Genomic DNA, 20,381 nt, shown 5'->3' with positions numbered 1-20,381 from the left:
CGCCAACTTAAGAATAGCAGCAGCATCCTTCTAAATGAACTGGATGCTGTGAGAAGTGGAGGCTGACGTCTTTATGGAACATGAAGAAGCCCACCAGTGGGCACCGGCTCTAGGGACTGGGCATGGACAGCTCTGTGCCAACCCCTGGCCTTGTGCTCAGCGCAGCACCTGGAGCACCCCCGCCAACAAAGACAGCATTTATAGATTAATACTTTCAGAGTCAAGCCCAGGGAACTCAGTCACCTCTCTGGCGGCCTTCTGGACAAAGCGCTCGTCGGTCACCCGGAAAGCTCGGCACAGTGCCTCCGCTGGGTCATGCTGAAACATCTCCTGATGGACCATGTTCACGTGGAGGTGGATGGAGGCATAGATGGCAGCATCCACTCCCCCGTGACCATCAAACACTGCAAAATACGCTTGCTCTTCCTGGTCCTGTCAATGGAAACACATTGAGAAAACAACTCAGGAGAAAGTATGCAAACAGCTAACAGGATTGTCTTAAAACTTTTAATCTTGAGCATTTTGGTGTCCTTATTAAGTTGCGCTTAGAGGCAGCAGAGCCTGCACTGGAAAAATAAACCACTCGGACCATCTTCACTTGCATCAGTGGGAATTTCCACCTTATTGCTGATGAACTCGACCTGCAAACTGCAAGAGGTGTCCTGCAAGAATCACCCGTGTCGCTCTCTCAGTGCTCCTTATGGCCCATTTGTTACAACTCAGTCACTCAACTCAAATAGAAAGTGCCATTCTCATCAAATTGTGCAGGAGCTTTTGTGACTGCAAAAACCACAGAGAGAGAAGAACATCCAATACAGTTTGCATGAAGTCTACATCAAGACTGGAATCCACCTGGGATAAAACGCCAGAACAGATAAAAAGTGAAGCCAGCCAGCCTCTGCTTTCGTTCTTGTTTTTTCTTTTTTTTTAAATCTAATCCGTATCACTTAGATGCCTGCTCTTCAAAAAAAAACCAGTATGTACTCTCTCATCAGATAATTGTGATTACAGTCACAAATCAAATACAGCAAAATCACTCGTCTTCAAGTCAGTTTCCTCAGCTTCCCCTTATCTGTCAGAGAAACAATGTTGTACCAAGAGACATCAGCTCCTGTGCCTATTCATACGTAGAACACACCAACCCGCTGTCAGTGCCAATTCAACCTTGACAGCCATCTCAATGACTAGAATATTTGTACATTGTAATTTTTAAGTAATGGGCTCCCAACACAAATTGGAATAAGAAACCTGACAATTGACAGGCAAAGGAAACATCTGCCTCTGTTTGCATTAATATCATTTAAAGGCAAGAATGTGGATGGGGCAGAAGATGGTTATTAAAGTGACAGGATGCAAGAAAGAATCAATTATGCAGCAATCTGATCCTAAAGGTAAGATTCTTGCCACTTTCTTCCATTTGCCACTCTACGGTGTCCAGTGCTGTACCTGCAGGAAGAGCAAGCATGAGTGACCGACGGCCACATAAGGAAATTGATGGAGGGAAGTCTGGCCCCAGTTCCACCAAACTCCTCATGTTGCTAGACACTTGCGTGAGCTGCACCCCATCCTCCTGTAAGTCTTGTGTTTTGTGTTTGGTTTTTTTTTTTTTTTTTCTTTCCTTATTCTTGCTTTTGGCTTCTTCCTCCCAAGAGGAAGAGTTGAAAAGCAGTACAGACCCACCCCAGTAGACAACCGCCGTCGGGGATGACGTGTAAGCTGAACCACTTCCTCATTCCCGTTGGCAATCCTCTTCTACACCTGGGCCTCTCCAGCCAAAGAGAGGCTCCTGCCTTGATCTATCACATGGTTCTACAACGCGTCAGTTGCCTCTCACAAAAGCAGGGCTGCTTTCTGCACGATGGCAGGTCAGTCCTTCAGCCACTGCCTGACATCAGGATGGGCCAGGTACAAACTTACTTTAGTTAGATGACATTTCACCAGAAGTCTGTGAAAATTGCTCTTCTATTCCATATACCCTGCGCAGAAACTGCCTGTCATACTGCCACTATGGTTACAGAATATCACCTTGTCATGGTTTTAGCTAAAACCATGACACAACTGAACTACCTTAAGACCAGGTTTGTCTCTTGACCATCAATCCTCCCCAGGTTCCTCACAGGAAGGTCTTTGTATTCACAGTAGAAGACTGCCTCGTTTCCCCGAGAATGGAGAATGTATTTAGCATATGCACTTCTCATCCCCATGATCTCTTTTTACCTCAAGGTTGAAGAGCATGTTGAAGTCGGGGATGCAGACGTGCTTGTCTTCCATCTTCCTGCGCATGTTCTTGATGGCATGGATGGATGTCTCGTAGTAGCGGTGGGGCTTCGGCTGGAGTGGAAAGTCTTTCACCCAGTTGCTGCAGATCTCATGCAGTTTGCTAAAAACTAAGCGGGCTAGCTTCACTGTCTCGATCTCTGGGGAAGGCAAAAACCACAAATGAAAGGCTAAGAGTGTTATTAAGTGAGAGTTTTTTTTTTGCATACATTACAAAGATGAAACAAAACCATTTTAGCCAAGCAGTTGAAATGGATGTCAGCAGGGAAATTCTGGGCTCTGATGCATAAAAAGAGGAAGCCAAACTCACCATAATCAGCATTCATCAGTAAGCAGCTCACTGTTTGTTGGTCTTTTTAACTTAAACATTCCCCCGTGCCTTTGGGGAACTCATTTGCAGCATCAGAAAAAAGAAGAGCAAGTACGTTTCCCTCAGCATTTGTTCCCGTGTGGCTCTGCACAGGGTGGTGCAGCTGGGCCGCGGCGGCTCCGATAGGGACTTCATCATGGCAGACAGCATCACATATGAAAACTACAATCCATTACAGTGACATATTGGTTCTAGACTGAACGATCTATTCTGAGCACCACCTCACTGCAGAACTGAGGTAAGACAGTGCAAATAACCTACAGGAATTAATAGCGTTACTTTTAGGTGTTTTGGCGGCGTACATGTCCAGCAGTGTACACATCCAGGTACCTTCTTTGTTTCACAGCGTTATTTCCAGATTCCTGACTTAGACGGCACGTCAGAGAAATCTGCATGAGCAAATGAGAAAACCATAAAGGTCTCAAATTTAAGACGCTGCTGAACTGTCACTCCTGAGAAATGGTAAAACTCAGGCACTTGGCAATTGTTCTGAAGTTCAGGGGTGGAGAAGAGGAAGTAAGAATCAGTGCTGAACACATCAAAATATCCTTGTTCATGATCATTCACCAAAGCCAGAGATCTTGAAAGCCAAACAGCAGCAACCCATGAGCATCAATCGTTCCTGGAGGAGGAACGGCCCGAATACAGGGAGCAGAAGGGAGGGTTACAGCACCTCTCAGTTCACAGAAATTCTGCAAAGAACCTAAAAGCAGCATTTACTAATTTCTGTACTAGGTCTACACAAGATGTGGGCTACAGTGATCAGGGGGCCAAGATCCTTAGGAGCATGATATATTCCCAGCTCTGCTGATTGTGAGTTGGTCTGCAAGAGCATCCATTAAGCTGGAAATAAGCTCTAAACATAATCAGAAGCAGCCCTCAATTCCTGATCACACAGCTTTAAAATCAAGTGGTGGAAATCAGACGATCGGGTCATCCCACCACTGCCATAGCAATGGGTACCGGTTTCCCCACAACACTTAACACTTGTGCCACCAGAAGTCTCTTACTGGGTAATACATTTAAGATACATTAAAATATATTTAAAGAGGGAACACGTACAGCCTGACAAGTCCAAATTATATTTTCCAGGAGTGAACCCCACAGACTCGCTCTTCCGTTCTTCCCAGAGGGCACGTACGGAGGGGAACAGTGTACGTTTCAGTGTCACGTGGCTGTTACACTTCAGAGCGTCACTCTGAAGGAGGAATGGAGTAAAGCCATTGGCTGTGCTGAGACACCGAACACCCTTCCCCAGCGGGGAGTACGCGTAGTGTCAGCATCATCAATAATTGCTCTTGAGATTAAAACAGAAGAAAGGCCCCCAACAGCCAAACCACCCCCTCACAGCTGTAAATTACTCATCAATTGTTAATGCTGCAGCGCTGAGCCAGAGCTGACTCAGCTGTCATTGTGGTTGTGTCACGCAGAATTTCATTTCCCTCCTGCTGCTCCAAAATCCCCAGGGTTGGAAGCGGTGATTAATTGTACCACAGCTAGTGGGAAATCCAGCTCAGGCATTATTGTTCCCAAAGACAACTGACTTCCCTTAGGGCAAAACCAGGGTAGAACGAACGCCAGTAATCAGAATCTGCTTCTTAGTACCTAAATTTTAAGACCTTTCTTGAGAATGTGGACGGTGAGACAACAGGGACCAGTACCCGGGTTTGTAGACGTCATCAAGCCAATCACCAAGGTTTTGCTTTATCTAAGGACTCCAGTTTCTGACTAGTCAATGACCTTTTTGTGTCTTGGTTACAGTAAACTCATCTCCTAGTACCTGGAAAGACTCGGCAGTGGCACTTCCCAGTTTGCTTTATGAAGTCTGCTGGATATTTTAGGTACTTCCACCATGTAACGTAGTCCTACTATCCCTCCTCCTTTGGTGGTTCGTGAACAATGCTGAGACCCCACGTGAACGTCTTCCTCCGTGAAAAAGAGAACTAAACGTTCTTAACCTGACCTTCCGAAAAGGTAATCAAACGTCTTTCAGTTCTCATGGAAGCTCTGTCGCTCCTCTCCAGTTTAACTGGAAGAGAAGAATCCGTCATGGCCAATGACTCTCAGATTCTGTTCTTGATATCCAAAGACACATGGTCACCCTGGACATATCAGGCCTGTATTCTTGCATTCCTGCATTCGTGGGCTCAAAACAATGATTTTTCCTTTAAGATTAGCATTCTCCTTTCATGAAGCTTCTCATTTCCTTTCCACCAGCACACCAGTAACTGCTTTTACCAGTCCTAAGCATGCAATATGATTCGTCATGTTGCGCTGCTCAGACAGAAATGTGTCACTAAGGAGATTTGGAATAGTTTTTTTCTTCTAGCGAATTCAAGCTTGAGACAAATCAGGTAAGTGTCTCCTTGTATTATACAGAGTAAAAATCTTTCTGGGTTCATAAGAAGAACTGGCACAGAACTGGATATTAAAACCAGCCAGCTAAATTCAGCTTGGTTTTGCCTTCTGCAGCATCCAGACATCATTAGGATAAACAGTGAACTCCGAGCACACAACTTTAAGATGTAGGAAGCCCAGATTCATCACCTGCTACGGCTCCCTTTGTTCTCTTTCAAAGCAGGAAAGTCTCCCTGTACGGTACCAGTTGGGGCATTCATCAGCCGCAGCTCTCTGAGTAACTAGCCCAGGTTTCTCAAAGGACTCCTACTAAGAAAGTTAGCTAGAATGGAGTTACTGACCTTTCGCAATGAAATCTCCTTCGGTCCTGCACGAACCCCCCTAGTTTTGTTACATTTTTGTTAGCCAAACCTTGCATCACTCGAGCTAATGCTCTATTTTGAAAATTATCATTTATGGTATTTGAAATGGCAGTATTCTTACAAAACCATTGCTTTACTACAGTCCAGCAGATGTTCTCTCGCTTCCTCTCCCCTTTATTGTCATATTTTAACGTTTTACATTGCGTCTGTAAAGGTATATTTTATTTTCAAGCACCTTCATTACAACAATTCACCTCAACATAGGGCATCTGGAGTCTCGTGTTTTTAGTGCCCGGTGTAGCCCGTACGCGTTTCAAGCTATGTTTGCCTCTGTGTATTATGGGTTCAGATATATTTAAATGGCAATTTCTGTAGGTGTGAGGGGTTTGTGGTTTGGTTTGGTTTTTCTTTTCCTTTTTTGTTGAACTCTTTAGATATTCTGCGTGGAGGCTTAGTCAACATTTCCTTGGAGACTGTCAAATATTTATGCAAGTCTCAGAGATTTCAATTTGAAATTAATGAAGGCTGCTCAGCCAGAACAATGACAAATCTATTCCATTTACCTGCTCAGCAGGAGGAGGCAGCAATACCTACAAAAAGGGAACCCACAGCATGCTTTTCTCTTTCGCAGCTTTCCAAAGGCCTCTAAGAAATACAGCAAAATCTTCCTTTCTGAAGAGTCCCATTTCTATATCCCACTCATCCCCGGAACTATTTACTTATTTTTTTGTCCAAAAAGGAGGGAACAGACAAAATGGTTTGGTGACCGTATTTTGAAGATCAAATGACAGAATTCCTCTCAATACATGTGAGAAACATTGTTCTTCGTTGTAATGAGCACCCGAGAAAGTTTTTCAAGGCTATTTAGGGTCAGCAGAATCCTGGAATGATTTAGGGTGCATGGCTTTGTGCTGGATGCTGCAAAAATCTTGTTAGCTGAGACAGATAAACAGAGAAAAGGAAATGTTCCTTTTAAACGTAGAATATCTTTATACTATCCTTTGCTAAACCAAAACAAAAAAAAAGAATTAAAAGCCATAGTAAAAACTATACTGACTGAAATAAATCAGAATTAAATTATTTCTTCCCACACGCATTTGCCTTTGCTCTAAGGATGAAGGAGGACAACTGGCACGTGCCAGCAAGCGGCAGGACCGCAGAAGGTGCACTTAAAAGAAAGGAGTGATTTCCACCTGGTCTTAAGGAGCAAAAATTTTATAAAAGACTCAAGTACAACCAGAGAAAAGCATTTAAAAATAGAGAAAGAATTCAATAGTAAAATTTGAAACTAGACAAAATTCAAAGATGAGAAAGCTTTGACTAAGAAATGAGCCGCTAGCTCGATCAGGAGTGGTGGTGAATTCTCAGTTAATCTTTTTACGTCAACAGGGGATATTCCTTTACAAGGAATCTAGTCCAACGTCATTTAGCGAGCTGGTAGGAGGAACTGATTTGAGGAAAATCTAGTGCCATTCAAGTGGTCAGACTACACGGATCACTGAAGGCAACGGTGCCTTTGAAAATCTATGAATTATCTGCAGAGTGTTCCAGTATACAGTGTAAATGATAGATCCACGGCACATAAAACTGTACATTGTCATGCGCAGATGTACTTACGTATGATCCCATCCGCGTTGTCCACATGCTTTGGTAAGTAGTGTGCCGAAAGGTCGCTCTGAAGGACTTCATCTGAAGTTGCTCTAGCTAAAGCAGCAGCCAAAAATGAAGGGCAATTACTGGAAAAGAAAAAATACAAAACACAAACCCACAAAAAGATATTTTCATCTGATTTAGCAAGGTAATTTGCAGTCAGGGAAATACATAACAATACTTTTCTATAAACAAACAGGAATTTCAGCCAAGATTGGTAAAATTTCTGATTCTTCTTTGCTAGACAGCATCACAACCCTGCAGCAAGACCTCAAACTCACCATACGGATTTTAGTAACCCTGTTTCACTCCTACGTTCCCTGTTTCATAAGTTTTAATGTTCCCTTTCGTAACCTCTATTTAAATGCTTTTCAAATCTAGACTTGAGCCCCCCTGCAGAGTCCGTCATGCAACCCTTGCCTAGCACACATTTTCTACACGTGCATTATACACTGCCATCTTAAGCCCATTCTGTCCAGTTTCTCCTAAGAAGTGCAGTCAGGATTCCAAAGCATAAGAGAAATCCTCAGCTTTCAAAGTGTCCAAAACCTCCCCGAGGGACGCTGAAAGTTAAGGCAAATCCATAGGAGGTATGAGGTTGGTGTGCATAAGGTGAAAAAGCTCCCTCATGAATGATGTCTATCAAGAGTAAAGTGGCTTTAACTCACTGTAGCTTAATTAAGCCTGATATCTCCCAAGGTTAATTAATCTATAGCAAAGCAAGGCCACTTTAATGTACATTCTCTCATTCAAGAGGAGTTTAATACCTCTTCATTTCTGCATAACTTTATATTTCCCATTGGTCTGCCTTAACTTCTCCAGGTGCCTCTTGCTGACACAGCCTCAAACTTCCAGTTTCCATGGTTATCATCGGGGTAACAACGTCCGGCATAAAACGTGCCCACCACTGCAGGACCGCGCAGAGACATACGAGCTAATTTCAGTCTCAGAAACCACCCATCAACAACAGAATTCTGCGTCAGCTGGTCGAGGGAACAGGCAATGAGCACATTCCTTAACCTGTTTCCTCTGCTCAGGCCCAGTTAAGTCTGTTCGCATGCTTTTAGCGTGGTTGGAGAGGGGGCGTTAGCCTAGGAGCATCAGTCCAACCAGATCCAGAGCAGAAAAACTTCTGCACACGAAACAGGGCTTGTCAGGCTTCGTTCTGGAGCCTGAGAAGCACATTGCGACCGTCACTTGCGCTCACATTTGGTTCACTGCCCAGGAAAGCCAACTGCCGCCCTAAACTGGCCCACATGCCGTGGTTTCAGCAGTGAAATCTGAATTCCAGGAAAGAAAAGGGAAAAAAAAAAAAAAGTCAGATTCGCTACACTTGGGTTTTTTTGAAAAGCCATTTTACCATAAAGTTTTCCAGATTCTTGATACCAAATCTGACAGGAACAGCAGGATTATGTAACAAATTTAGAGAATGTACACAAAATAAGTCCTCCAACCCTCATTATTTACTATTCAACATATCTATAAATTATTTAAATAAAAGATTAGCAAGAAATAGCTTTGTCCAAGCGATACATTGTTGTGAGACAAGCTCTGACCCTTGAGGTTATGCTGAAAGCCACCCGTACCATGTTACTGCACCATCAGTAAGAGTATTTCCTCGAATTAGCAGCTGAGTATTCTGCTCACGCAGCACCTCCAAGCCTCAGCAACGTGCGCGCTAATGAAGCACGACTGCTGGAAGAAATCAGCTGTCTTAGGACAGGCTCTTCCCAGCACAACACAGGAACTCTGATCCTATTTACATACAGCAATGCCCGGTGGCGAGAGTAATCGGCAAGAGGAAAGCACACCAGGACCTCCTTTACTTCTGGTGTGTGTAGAAGCTGATTTTCTATCTCGTCTTGGCCGCCTTTATTTAGCTCACAAAGAGCAGGGTTTTCATTTCTATTATTAGCTGCAATACTCCAGAGCGGTGATACTGGTTACTGTTTGTAACGTTATATGCAATTTCCACGTTACAACGAAAGCGAGAGGTTGCGATGCCTGGGATAGAACAACTACGCCAGCAGTTAGCAACACTGCGAGGACAGCGTTCTGAAAAATTGTAGACAAAGATTAAGGTTCAGCCTAAGGAACACAGCGCAGGAGAACCCATGCTGAAAGCGGTTACAAAGACAAGCCAGAGCTCGCTTCGGGCACAAACGTAACGGGCTGCGCTAACACCTGCAGGAGCCCGAGCTTCTTTCCCAGCCCAAGGCCTGCCCTCACCAGCTCAGTCCTGAAACTTTTTAGGAAAACCAAACTTGGTTTGTGTCACTCATAAACAGCTCCTCAGGAACATCCGCTGGTGGGCAAAGAGGGGACCTGGTTAAGAACTGAGGCAACAACGGTTTCTAAAAGAGACTCTGGACCTAAAGAGCAGAGAAAAAAATACCTCCGAACACGAGGAACTTCTGCTCTGCCTGGCCTTGGAAGGTGGGAAGGCCACGTCTATGAAGACCCAGAGTCATGAACATTCACATCTGAAATTTTAGATATTATTTTAACCGTACTGACAGATTACAAATTTGAAAGGTGCATTTACAGCATATGTAGCTGGTCAGAGTATTTCCCCAATGAGCTCCAAATGCTACTTATGTGGCCCTACAGCCAATGCTAGCAGTTTCACACAGGAGCTCTTTATTTAGCCAAAGAGTGCATTTCCACGACAAAACTAAACCTACACAAAAAGCCGCTAAAGATGTTATTAGATAAATTACAGGATTTTAAGTACATCCTTCCTGATTCTCTGGCAGCATGGGTGTGTTTAGAACACCCACAGTTGCGTTGCAGCAATCCTGGAATAACTCGGCTAAGGTAATAAATCAAGCCTAGAAGTGGGCCCTTTCCATTGATTAAGTTTGAGAAAAACAGTCTGAGCGGGCTTAACTCAGCCCACATATTATTACGTTACCAGCTTAACACACAACTCTGCTCCTTGCTGATAGCATTAAAGTGGTGAAGAGTTTCCAAACTTTTCCTCTGAGCTGTTCCTCTGTGCTCTCAATCTAATATAAGGTCTCCTACTAAAAAAAGAGATGGCAAATTTAAAATTCTTATTGCATGAAAGTTCACCATAGGGGTTTGAGCAACTTAGCAATTTTGATGGAAAAGGTAGAGAAAATAAATCAGCTGAAGGCTTTCCTTCTATGTCTGGCCACGCTTTGTCCTAATAATAACAGCTGCCTGCCAAAGAATTAATTGTCCTTGACATTTGTTCATCACAAAGCCTCTTATGTAGCCGTTACAGGACTATGCCATGTAAGCAGGGAAGCGAGCAGTTGCAGACAGATGACTTCCTCTTCCTGATTAGCACAACTCAACCTTTACTTCTCTTACTTGGGTCCTGAGAGGACTTTAGTTGAATTACTTCTCCCCTTCAAGGAACAGCAGACCGCGCTGGAGGGTTTTTTTACTTCTTTTTAAATAGATTAGATGTTGAAGTGAAGCCACTATCAGGACACTTCATTATTGTTACACCAAGACAAATGAAGACTCAGGTGGAGGATCTTTGTTTTTATCACCGAAGCGAACGTTCAGGTGAGCACTTCCAGCACCCCACGAAACAGCAGCGGCCCCCACTCGAATGATCAGACCTTGCCACGCCGGTGGTCCTCACCCGCCCTCACATCTTCTACACAGAACAAGAAATGGCAGACAGGATCCATGGGAACACGGGAGGCGTACTGCGTCCTGCCGCTGGTGTAACAAAGGATTACCTGTTGGCTGCTGAAAATAAACTCTTCTGCCACATTCTAGATGCTCAAATGTTATTAGTCATTAAGTTATGACTAACTGGAACTGGGAGGGCACGATCTTGTTTAGCAGAGAGCTGAGAGCTAGAATGCCTATGTCTATTCATAGTCACGCCGCTAATTCAGCAGCTGACCTTGGACGAGTCACTTCGCCACTCTGACCTTCGATTCCTCATCTACAAACAAGATACGATAATGTCATTTCCTGGGGGAGAGGAGGAGAAGGAGGAAGGCTGTAGAAAGCTTAATTCAGGGTTCGTAAAATACTCTGAGATTTCTAGATAAAAGCACAACTGAAGGGAAAAACATCAAGATGATGGGGGAGATATTTTCAATCTATATGAGATTTATGGAGCTTTCATACTTTTTTCTCGCTCCATATTCTCTGTTCTCATACATTGCCAGAAGTGCTAAGTGGAATACAGGGGCAAACAGCAGCTCTAGACAGCCAGGTTTAGTCTGATGCAGGCGGCTGACTCACAGTCATAAACAACTGCATGAAATAAACACATTTTTAGAAAAGTTGATGCATCTCAGAAGGGGAAAACCATGAAAGACAGACATCAAGTTCTTAAAACTCGGCAATGCTGGTGTTCCCAGAGCATTAGCACTGCTGGAGGGAAAATGATGCTACAGGCGCATCACTGCTCCTGACCAGAATACACGATTGAGTGCCACCAGTGCTGAAAATACTTACCGCTGTTGCGGTCCGGTGTAACTGATGAGGCATCACTAACCCAAACAAAGCAGGAAAAATGGCCTGAAACATACTGATGCCTTTCAAAGGCCAAAATGGTCAGTGAGTCACAAAACCTTTTCCTATCACCTCAAGAATCCCCTGGCATTACAGAACAGCAATCGTTTTAGTTAGAATGAAACATGATTTAAATAGGAATGCTATTCAATCTGCTGAAACACAAACCAAATCCACAGGCAAACAGTATAAAGCATCATCCAGAGTTTCACACAGCAATCCAAGACCAAGAACATGACCTGAACCGAACCAAATACAGCACATTCCCATAAGGCCTACAATTTACTGTGTTAGTAAGACTTTGTAGGGATGACAAGCTAACTGCACCCTTTCCAGAAGACATTACGCTAGGGATGCAGTTTGGTAAACACTGCGCTAATGTGGCCTGCTGCAGGTTCTTGTTAGAAAGAAAGTTTTGGAAGATTCAATTTAAGAAAAACCTCATTTGTCCCCAGCTGCTATTTACAAAACACTCCAAGGTCTCATGAGACTTCTTCCAGATGGAGCTTCTGATACAGCCTGGATGCTCTTTGAAGAAGCCTTTAAAGTCCTTATTATTGAAAGTTTGTATGCTGGGAACTGCAGCAGTAATGAGCAGAGAGATTCTTTGGGAAGATCCTTTGGCTGTTTACCCAGCCCTCCCTTCGGCCGCCTCCTGTTTCAGCGGCCACGCAGAAAAACGGGGTACCAGCCGAGGGGCTTCTGTCCGCCTCCTAACTCCTGTAAGTCAGACAGGACTCAGAGAGGCATATTCTGTTAAGCAGTCCTTAGACCCCAAAATGATTACGGATGTATCTTCTAATGCCAAGCGAATGCTATTTCCAGCTCCTGTCTCTGCAGGTTCTCCTCGCCTTACTCACAAAGCATCGCTCTCCCTGCAAGCTCGCCGCTCTGCTCTGACCTGTGCCGTTCTGCTGCTTTGCACAGCTGGTGAAAGTTTTGATGCTTATTTAAAGCCTGGTCACAGTGGACAAATGGAGTATGGTTTTTTCCTAACACATGGTGAAACCCTGCACTAGATTTTAGCTGCTGCAGTGAGTTACTAAAAAAAACCAGCACACACACAAAAAAGGAAACAAACAGGAAAAACAGCACACCTTTTAAAAGACTGCATAACCAAAGCTCCTTGAGAAGTCATTTGAGCTGGCAGTGTTGAGACAGTAAAGATGCTTGATAAATCTGTTTGAAGGAGCTGAAAATGTGCTACACAAGGAAGCTGCTATCTATAGGCTTCACAAAGACAGCTGCCTGGTCGCATTCAAAATGATTCTGTCCTTGCGGTGACAGTTGTAAGCAACAGAAATATAATACACAACCATTACAAAAACACACTCTTTCTGATGTGTTTACCGTGCCCATATTCCATACAGGCACTGCGGTGGTACCTCTTTCTTACCAAATATTTAACCTTTTGCATTGTGCTCACTGCCACACTTGAGAGAGTAGCATCAAGTCTATATAGATATTTTCCTGCAGTTAAGTTTATGTTAACTGGATGTTAAAAAAAATACAGAGGTGCACTGTTCATCAGATAACATCTTCAACAGCTGGATTAAGACGCCTTAGCACACCAATCAGGCCCTCAGTTATTTATCACGGCATTTAATATGTAACAGCTGTACCTTCCTTGTCAAAGCATTTACGGAGGCTGTGGTCTCAGGAATGTCCTGAAGTCACCACAGATAAATATAGTGAATGAGAATAAAATTACTTTTGTAGGAACAATAATTTCCCTTTGCAAGTTCTTATTAGGTTCGAAGATTTTGCTGATGGTGAATAACACAAGTTCTCAGCTTACTTTCAATCATTGAAAGTCTACCTCATAAAATAGAATAAAACCTTATATAAAGCTCATATTTGACCTCTATGACTAAGATAAAAATACTTTATAGTCTCAATTTTAAAATAATCACCTTAAAAAAACACCAAAAGAACAATTTTAAAATGCCTTTAGAAGTAACCTGTTCACTATCACCTGTTAACCACTACCAGTCAGAGACATTGGCTTTGACTTGTTCACAAATTAAGAACTAATCTGAGATAAAAAATATTCAAATTCTTTCCTCTTTTTTTTTAATGAGATAGTAAGAGTCAACAAAAACGCTCTCTCTAGTAAAGGATATGTGAAATAGGTATGAATGGAAACCTCTAGGAAATCACGTTTGGTGATCAGATGGGAAACATTTCCAAAACCACAGAACTCAATTAGAGCACGTTGGCGCCGATGCCACAAAAGGGCTCAGGTGCTGCACTCATCTGTCAGGGGGTTTTGATAGGATATTATACATAAGGAAGTAAAGAAAGTGCTGTGCTGGATGGCACATCAAACTAATTAAAAAAATCAGGGCGGAGAGCAAAGTTAAAATACCAGCGTGATGCTGAAAAAATAAATGAAGAAAAAAAATTGTTCATGAAAGCGCGACTGCAAGAGTGTGGTTTATATATTCTTTTATCCGACTACCTGGGAGACCTGGCTGCAAAGGGATATCCTACCTTCTTTCTGCAGTGGGAGCACTGCAGGGGAGCGCAGCTCAAATTCCCAGCCTGCGGGGTCCAGAGGCAGCTGGCACTAGGTTTGTCAGTGGGTGCCAGATCTAAGATCGGGCCCCTTTCCAGCTATGCTCACGCGCACACTCAACCTCTCGCACCAACCGGTTTCAGAACACATCTAACACGGGCTTTCTAGCACACTACTGCGAAGATCTTTCTCACTAGAAGCTAAATAAAGGCCAAGTAAGAGACGCCAGGCCGGCAGCAGCAGGAGGAGCAAGCCCAGGCGCCCGCAGATGTGCACGCTCTGGCCCTCGCCTCCCTTCTCCAGCAGGGCTGGCTTTTCCCAGAGACCCGACGGCGCCGTCTGTTTTACAGGACAAACTGCACACGCTGGGAACTGGGCATGGGCTGGCCCTCTGACGCTGCCAGAGGGATCCGTCAGGGCTCAGCCCTCCCTACCCTTACCTTGGAGGGGCCATTCTCACCCACCCTGCCGCCAGTCTTCCGAAGATCGACGGGTATTCCGTTTTCTTTCAGACTCCAACCCATCTTTTGAATTTGGCTGAAGTTGGCCTACAAGGTTAAGCTTATCCGTGGGAGGAACCCACACAAAAGCCTTGCTCCCTTACAAACCAGACTTTTGAAATCAACTTCTTGGAATGATGCTACTAGAATTTAATCTGACAATACAGGTCATTAAGGGAAACCCTTGACTTTTAACATACTGCCTTCAACGCACGAATTACTGAGACCTCTAATCCATTTTCTGCTGTGTAGCAAGTCACTTCTTCCTTTCTCCGGAGGGGGAAGTGCACATGACAGTACATAAAGCTAACAAAATGTAAGCAAGACAAAATAAAAAGGTCACCTTTGTCTCTTTGAGGAGGTACAACATCATGCAGGCTAGTGTATATTTAAAAAATAAATGGTTGCTGACCACAAACCACTCATAGGCGTCTGTGATTTAATGACTGTCACTAAAATGTGATTGACACTGAAGGGGTGAACTGTGAAGAATCTAAGCTACATAAAACAAGCCTCTACAGAGTTATTCTGCTGAATAGATTGCCCTTATATTATATTTGAAACCTAATTCTATGATTTCTCTAACTCATTCTCACAATATGGCAGTTCTGAGGTTACTTGTATTTCAATCTCTGTAGAGCTGATGCTACCTGCATTAAAGGCTGCTTTTAAAATGACAAAAGTTGTCTACTATAAAATGAACAACCCTTAAAAACCCCAGATGAATCTGCCAGGAGCTGAAAGCCAAATTACTGCAAGAAATTGAATTCCCAGAAGTGACTGCATGATAGTTTTCTTCATTACATTGAAGAATTGAAGATACAAAGTTTGCTGTTGAAAATCATATTCCAGGACTAGAGTCCTTCACAGACATATTATAGCCACCTGTTATTAAAAGAAAGGCAAACCTAGACAATGAAGGAATGCAAAGAGACATCATTTTATTACAGAAATGGACCAGAATCCATGAACCTCAGTTACAGTACCGAGATACCGAGGATGTATCTATATAGCCGTCTCCCCCTACCTAAACCAGAACCTTTTCTATCTGAGCCGCAAGATTCTGAGGGATTGGATAGTCTTCTATAAAATTTTAATTACTGCTATAAAATGCATTTTTAAAAATAATAAAAATATTATAAAATTTAAAAAACACCAGCAAGCCATGTATTTGATTGATGTTTATTATAAAGCTTAGATCTTTAGGATTCAGCTATGTAAATGCAAACACATAGTAAAAAAAAAACAAAACAAAACAAAAAAAAAAAACCCCAACCAAGAAAACCAAACCGAAACAACCCAAAAAAACCCAAAACCCAAACTATTTATCCTATAATTAATTAATCAAAACAAAGATAATTTACTGGAATTACCCATACATGTGACTTTCAGGAATTTATACCGAGTTAAAAGATCCTTCTGGTTACTGTTATGTTTCACAGAGATCAGCCGGCGTATTTACCCGCTGCGTTCTCAGTCCCAACAGGAGCGCCGAGCATTTGAGTGACGTGCGTACCTGGTAACCAGAGCCTTCTGACTGCCATTCCAAAAACCCGTCACTGCCTACTTCGCGCCTCCGCGTCGGGGACGGTAACGAAGCCTACGTCTATGCGAGATGCATGCTTACCTGAAGAAGTACATTTCTTAACTGGAAACCCAATGTCAACAACAGTTATCTCACAGTGAGTTTCTCTGCTAGACTGAGGCCTGTTTAAAAGCTCTACAGGACATTAAAAGTGTCATTGATTTTTCTCTCTTTGGCTCTCAGTCAATTTGAAAGTCAGCATAATTCAATATCTTTCTACTCGTTCCATTAGCAAAGAAAGGAATCCATGCTTCAATCTATGCTGCCTTATTGGAAAAAGTAATTTAATTTTACATCTGAAAGTGTGCCAACATCAGCATAAAACCGTACACAGTATACATAAAATTTAATTTATAAATTCTGTATTTTGTCAAGCCAGAATGAGATGCTGCCTAAAACCAATGACACTGTCCAAGCTTGCTCTGAAGATATTTACGTATATTCTTTTTATTTCAGGTATTTTATGTTCTAGTCAGAGTTTTTGATGATTTTTCTCCTTACTATAAAATTTAATGACATACTATCTAGAAAAGTTCATATTGCAGAAAACCTTGTTACAGCAGGCATGCTTTGCCCCTAAAAGATCAGGCATATCATTTACTTACCACTGATTCATCTCCTATTTTTTCTTGCTGTTAAAAATAATTGATACTTCCCTTAACCTGAAGAGATATACTGTACAAATTTGACGTGTCCAGAAATAAAATTTAAAGAAGCCCCCAGTGCAGAGCATCCATTTTATTTCAGGCCAGGTTAACACGCCGAAGTCCTCTGCTTACTAGTCAAAAAGAAGTGTATCGCACTGTTATAGTTAACGACTTAATTTCAAACAAATGAAACAAAAGTGCTACACAGCAGCACATACCACTCTCTTCATTTATATCCCTGCTGCAGATCATCATTAAGGCAAACAAATGTAAAATGACTTCTTTAAAAAAGGGTGAGGACAATGAATCTACAGAGCCCGTTCAAATGAACGACTTTCAGTAGCACCACACAGAGCTAGTCCCCACATAATTGTGCTTGGATTGTAGTATTTGTCTTCACGTAAAAGAGAAGAACTAAAAGCTGCGGGCCAGGATTTTCAAATGACATTTGATCACTTAACTTCTTTCAACCCATTGAACAAATATCAAATATAAGGCAAAACACACCCCAGAAGATTTATGACCACTGAGTCAGCAGAGAATGTTCTCTCGCTCCCTTCTCACTCTTGTGAAACACAGTTCATCATACAAATGGCTTGGGTGTTTATGCCAGATGCAAGATTAGATAATTAGTCATCTGAGTCCTGGATGTCAACTCTTTTGTGATACAACATTCATTCCAAATGCACCATTTGTAATCAGTTGACTTGCAAAAGCACTCTGGTGTTATCCAGTAATACATCTTATGATGTAGAGCCAAATACCTGCCACGCCGTAGTAACATACTCGTTTCCGCCGCAGCAATACCCTGCCTGATCTTAGCCCTTCCGACCACTTCGGTTTTTGTCTGCGAAATAGGGATAACGATAGTGACCTTCAGAAAGCAATTTCAACTCTAATGATGAACGGTACCAAGAAAGGCCAGATATTATTAATTACCCCTAAGCTGGGAATGGAACAAGAGAACAGCAGTTCACTTGCCCTGCTCACCAGCAAATACTGCTGCTCTTTTACCTACTTCCTCTTGAGCACGACATGCAAGATAATCAAATTAAAAGCAAACATGAAAAGACTATTCCGTACCTTTAAAAATCATTTTACAGATAAACATTTAACTACAAGTGGATTCAAACATTACACAGTGGGGCAAATTAAAGATTTTATTGGAACCTCCATTTTAAAATTACTGACATTGATGCACACAGAACAAGATGCTGGAGGAATAAACGGGCCTCGAAGGTCACAGCGTGTGCTCTTTTAAAGGAATAAACCTTTACTTACTCCGGGAAGATCACATCCTAATTACCACTGTCACTTGTCCTTTGCGGAATTGCAAAGAATGTTGGCGGCTTCAGGGTTTTAGGTTTTTTCTTTAAAGGATAATCAAAATGTTTTAGCTATTCTGTTTCACATTAAAGTCCCTAATGCATTCTGTTCTACTGAGCCACATAGTTATTTCAGTCATTCTTAATAAATAACAGTTGCCAGTAGTAGTTAAGCCAACAGATTTGAATTATTTATAGTGTTGAGGAACAGAGCGGCAGATAAAATGCATTAGGGCTTTCAGTTGTTCCTGCCTGAATGACACAATGGCAGCCTTTAGATGTTTTTCCATGGGCTGTAAAATATTCTACTTCTAATCCTGGTTTAAAAGATTTCCTAAAGAGACAACAGCAAAACCTACTGCTATCCATCTTCAATAACCACATTTATGAAGAGCAGGTAAGAGAGAGTCTCCCAAATACAGTACACTATTAAAAAAAAAAAAAAAGAAAAAAAAAGGCACAGACTTTGATTTGATTGAACAGGTCACATTCAATCTGCTAGTTAGTATTATTAACCAGAACTTATTTATTTAGATGTTATTCATCACATTTACTCACCTATACTTTATAACATGTTATTTGCTCTATACCTTCAAATTAAGGATCTAAAAGCACCTCAGTGTTGCACTAGGTGTTTCTCTTCTCCTTTGCCTATAATCCCTCCTCCCTTCAGCGGAGAAAAAAACCACAGATATTATCTTAATTTTACAATGGCAAATCCAATTTCACATTCAAGGGCGGAACATGGAAATCCCAAGTCCTGTATCTATGCCTCGTTTTTAAGAGACCACATCATGAAAGATTGAACACACAAAAAAACAAGTATTGTCAAGATAATTTCTGTCCCTGACAAATTATGTTAAACACAGTAGCTAAGTTTATGTTCTCTGTGGTTTAAAAGATGCATTCAAATATCTGGCTCAATTGACTGATGGGATAACGTGCCCCTGCCGAGCTACGTCTGGGTAGAAATCTGGGGGAACGTCTTGCTTTCCCACCTTGTACTGACATCGCAGGGGACTGCGCCAGTGTGGAATTCATTATACACAACCAGTTCACAAGGAGAACCGTGCCCACAAATGACAAGGAGAGATTTACACTCAAATGCTGCAGAGAGAAGCACTGGGGTAATAGTTGTGGTAACATAAGCTTAAATCTCTAAAGAGTAAAAAGAAGAAAAAAAATTAAGGCCTGGAGAGGTAAAAAAACCAAACACATTCCCTCCTACCAAATATTAAAGAAACGGGGTGGGGGAGTGAGGGGGAGGGGGCGGCAATACCACTTTCAGGCCATTCCAGGTTATTAAGCCATCTGAAACTGGTTCCTTCCCATGTTAGATTGTAGGAATGAGCCATAGTATCCAAACTGTCAAGCAGACTCTATTGACACAGACCTCTCCGCTTCCCCGCTCCCCCTTCCTTGGCTTAGCTTCCCCACTCTCCCAGCTCAGAGGCTTATTTAAAATCTGCACTCCGATTTTAGTGAGAGAGTTGTATTGAAGAAGCCATATGTCACAGGAGTGACCATGCTCAAAAGATGAAGGATATGGCTTTTGCTTTGGGTAAAGCAGGTCCTGAGCCTGCGTAACATAGAGCCTGCCTGCAGTATGCATCTATATATAGCTCTTTTTGCGCACAAAGGCTATACGAATTGATTCTGAACAAGCTGAGGATTTCAAACAAGTCTGCAGTGCTGTAGCCTCTCTCCCATCCTGAAAGGTACAGTGAATTATTTAGAACTTAGAAAACAGGTCCTAAAATTATTTCCAGCACCATTTAAAACCAAATCTGTGTACACATTCCAATCACTGTTATAAGGTCAACTGAAAATAAGAGCCGTCACCTTTTATAGCTATGACATTACAAAGTAAATCTCGCAAAATTACAGACATAGTTTCTCTACCATGGACCTCTCAATACAACAGAAATTCTACCTGCCTATTTACCAAAATCTAGGGCTTTATTTATGCAAAAGAATCAATCTTTTCTTAAAGTCTTATTGGTTCCGTTTTATTTTGTATGAGCAATGTTGGATTAACATATTCAATTCACCCACGCCAGAGGCAATAACATTGCCCCCCAATCTACTGCAGCTCATGTAAGAATACCTCAACACCTCTTCTTTCTCTCTACACCCCATCGAAGACGACTGCCATCTTTTCCTGTAAGTTTATTATTAAACCAGTGATCTCTTTAGAAGACAGACGAGCTCTAAATATAAGAAAGAATCTGTTACATAATACCTCAGGAAAGGAGGCAGCACACAATAGCCTGTGGACAA

At 42.3% G+C, this 20,381-nt stretch overlaps 1 protein-coding gene across 1 annotated transcript in view; it reads right to left on the bottom strand.

Moving 5' to 3' along the window:
• The window catches only part of PPM1E (protein phosphatase, Mg2+/Mn2+ dependent 1E), a 72,685-nt gene that overhangs the window by 6,517 nt on the left and 45,787 nt on the right, over window positions 1-20,381 (bottom strand). The window contains exons 2-4 of the mRNA XM_064468051.1: window positions 6,985-7,103; window positions 2,218-2,417; window positions 244-432 (exon numbers count right to left, since the gene is read on the bottom strand). Of these exons, the coding sequence (XP_064324121.1) occupies window positions 244-432; window positions 2,218-2,417; window positions 6,985-7,103 (508 nt within the window). The remainder of the gene's footprint in view (window positions 1-243; window positions 433-2,217; window positions 2,418-6,984; window positions 7,104-20,381) is intronic.

The sequence above is a fragment of the Phalacrocorax carbo genome, chromosome 17 (genome assembly GCF_963921805.1).
Source record: "Phalacrocorax carbo chromosome 17, bPhaCar2.1, whole genome shotgun sequence".
Classification (NCBI taxonomy): Eukaryota; Metazoa; Chordata; class Aves; order Suliformes; family Phalacrocoracidae; genus Phalacrocorax; species Phalacrocorax carbo.
This window is presented reverse-complemented; position numbering and strand designations above follow the sequence as displayed.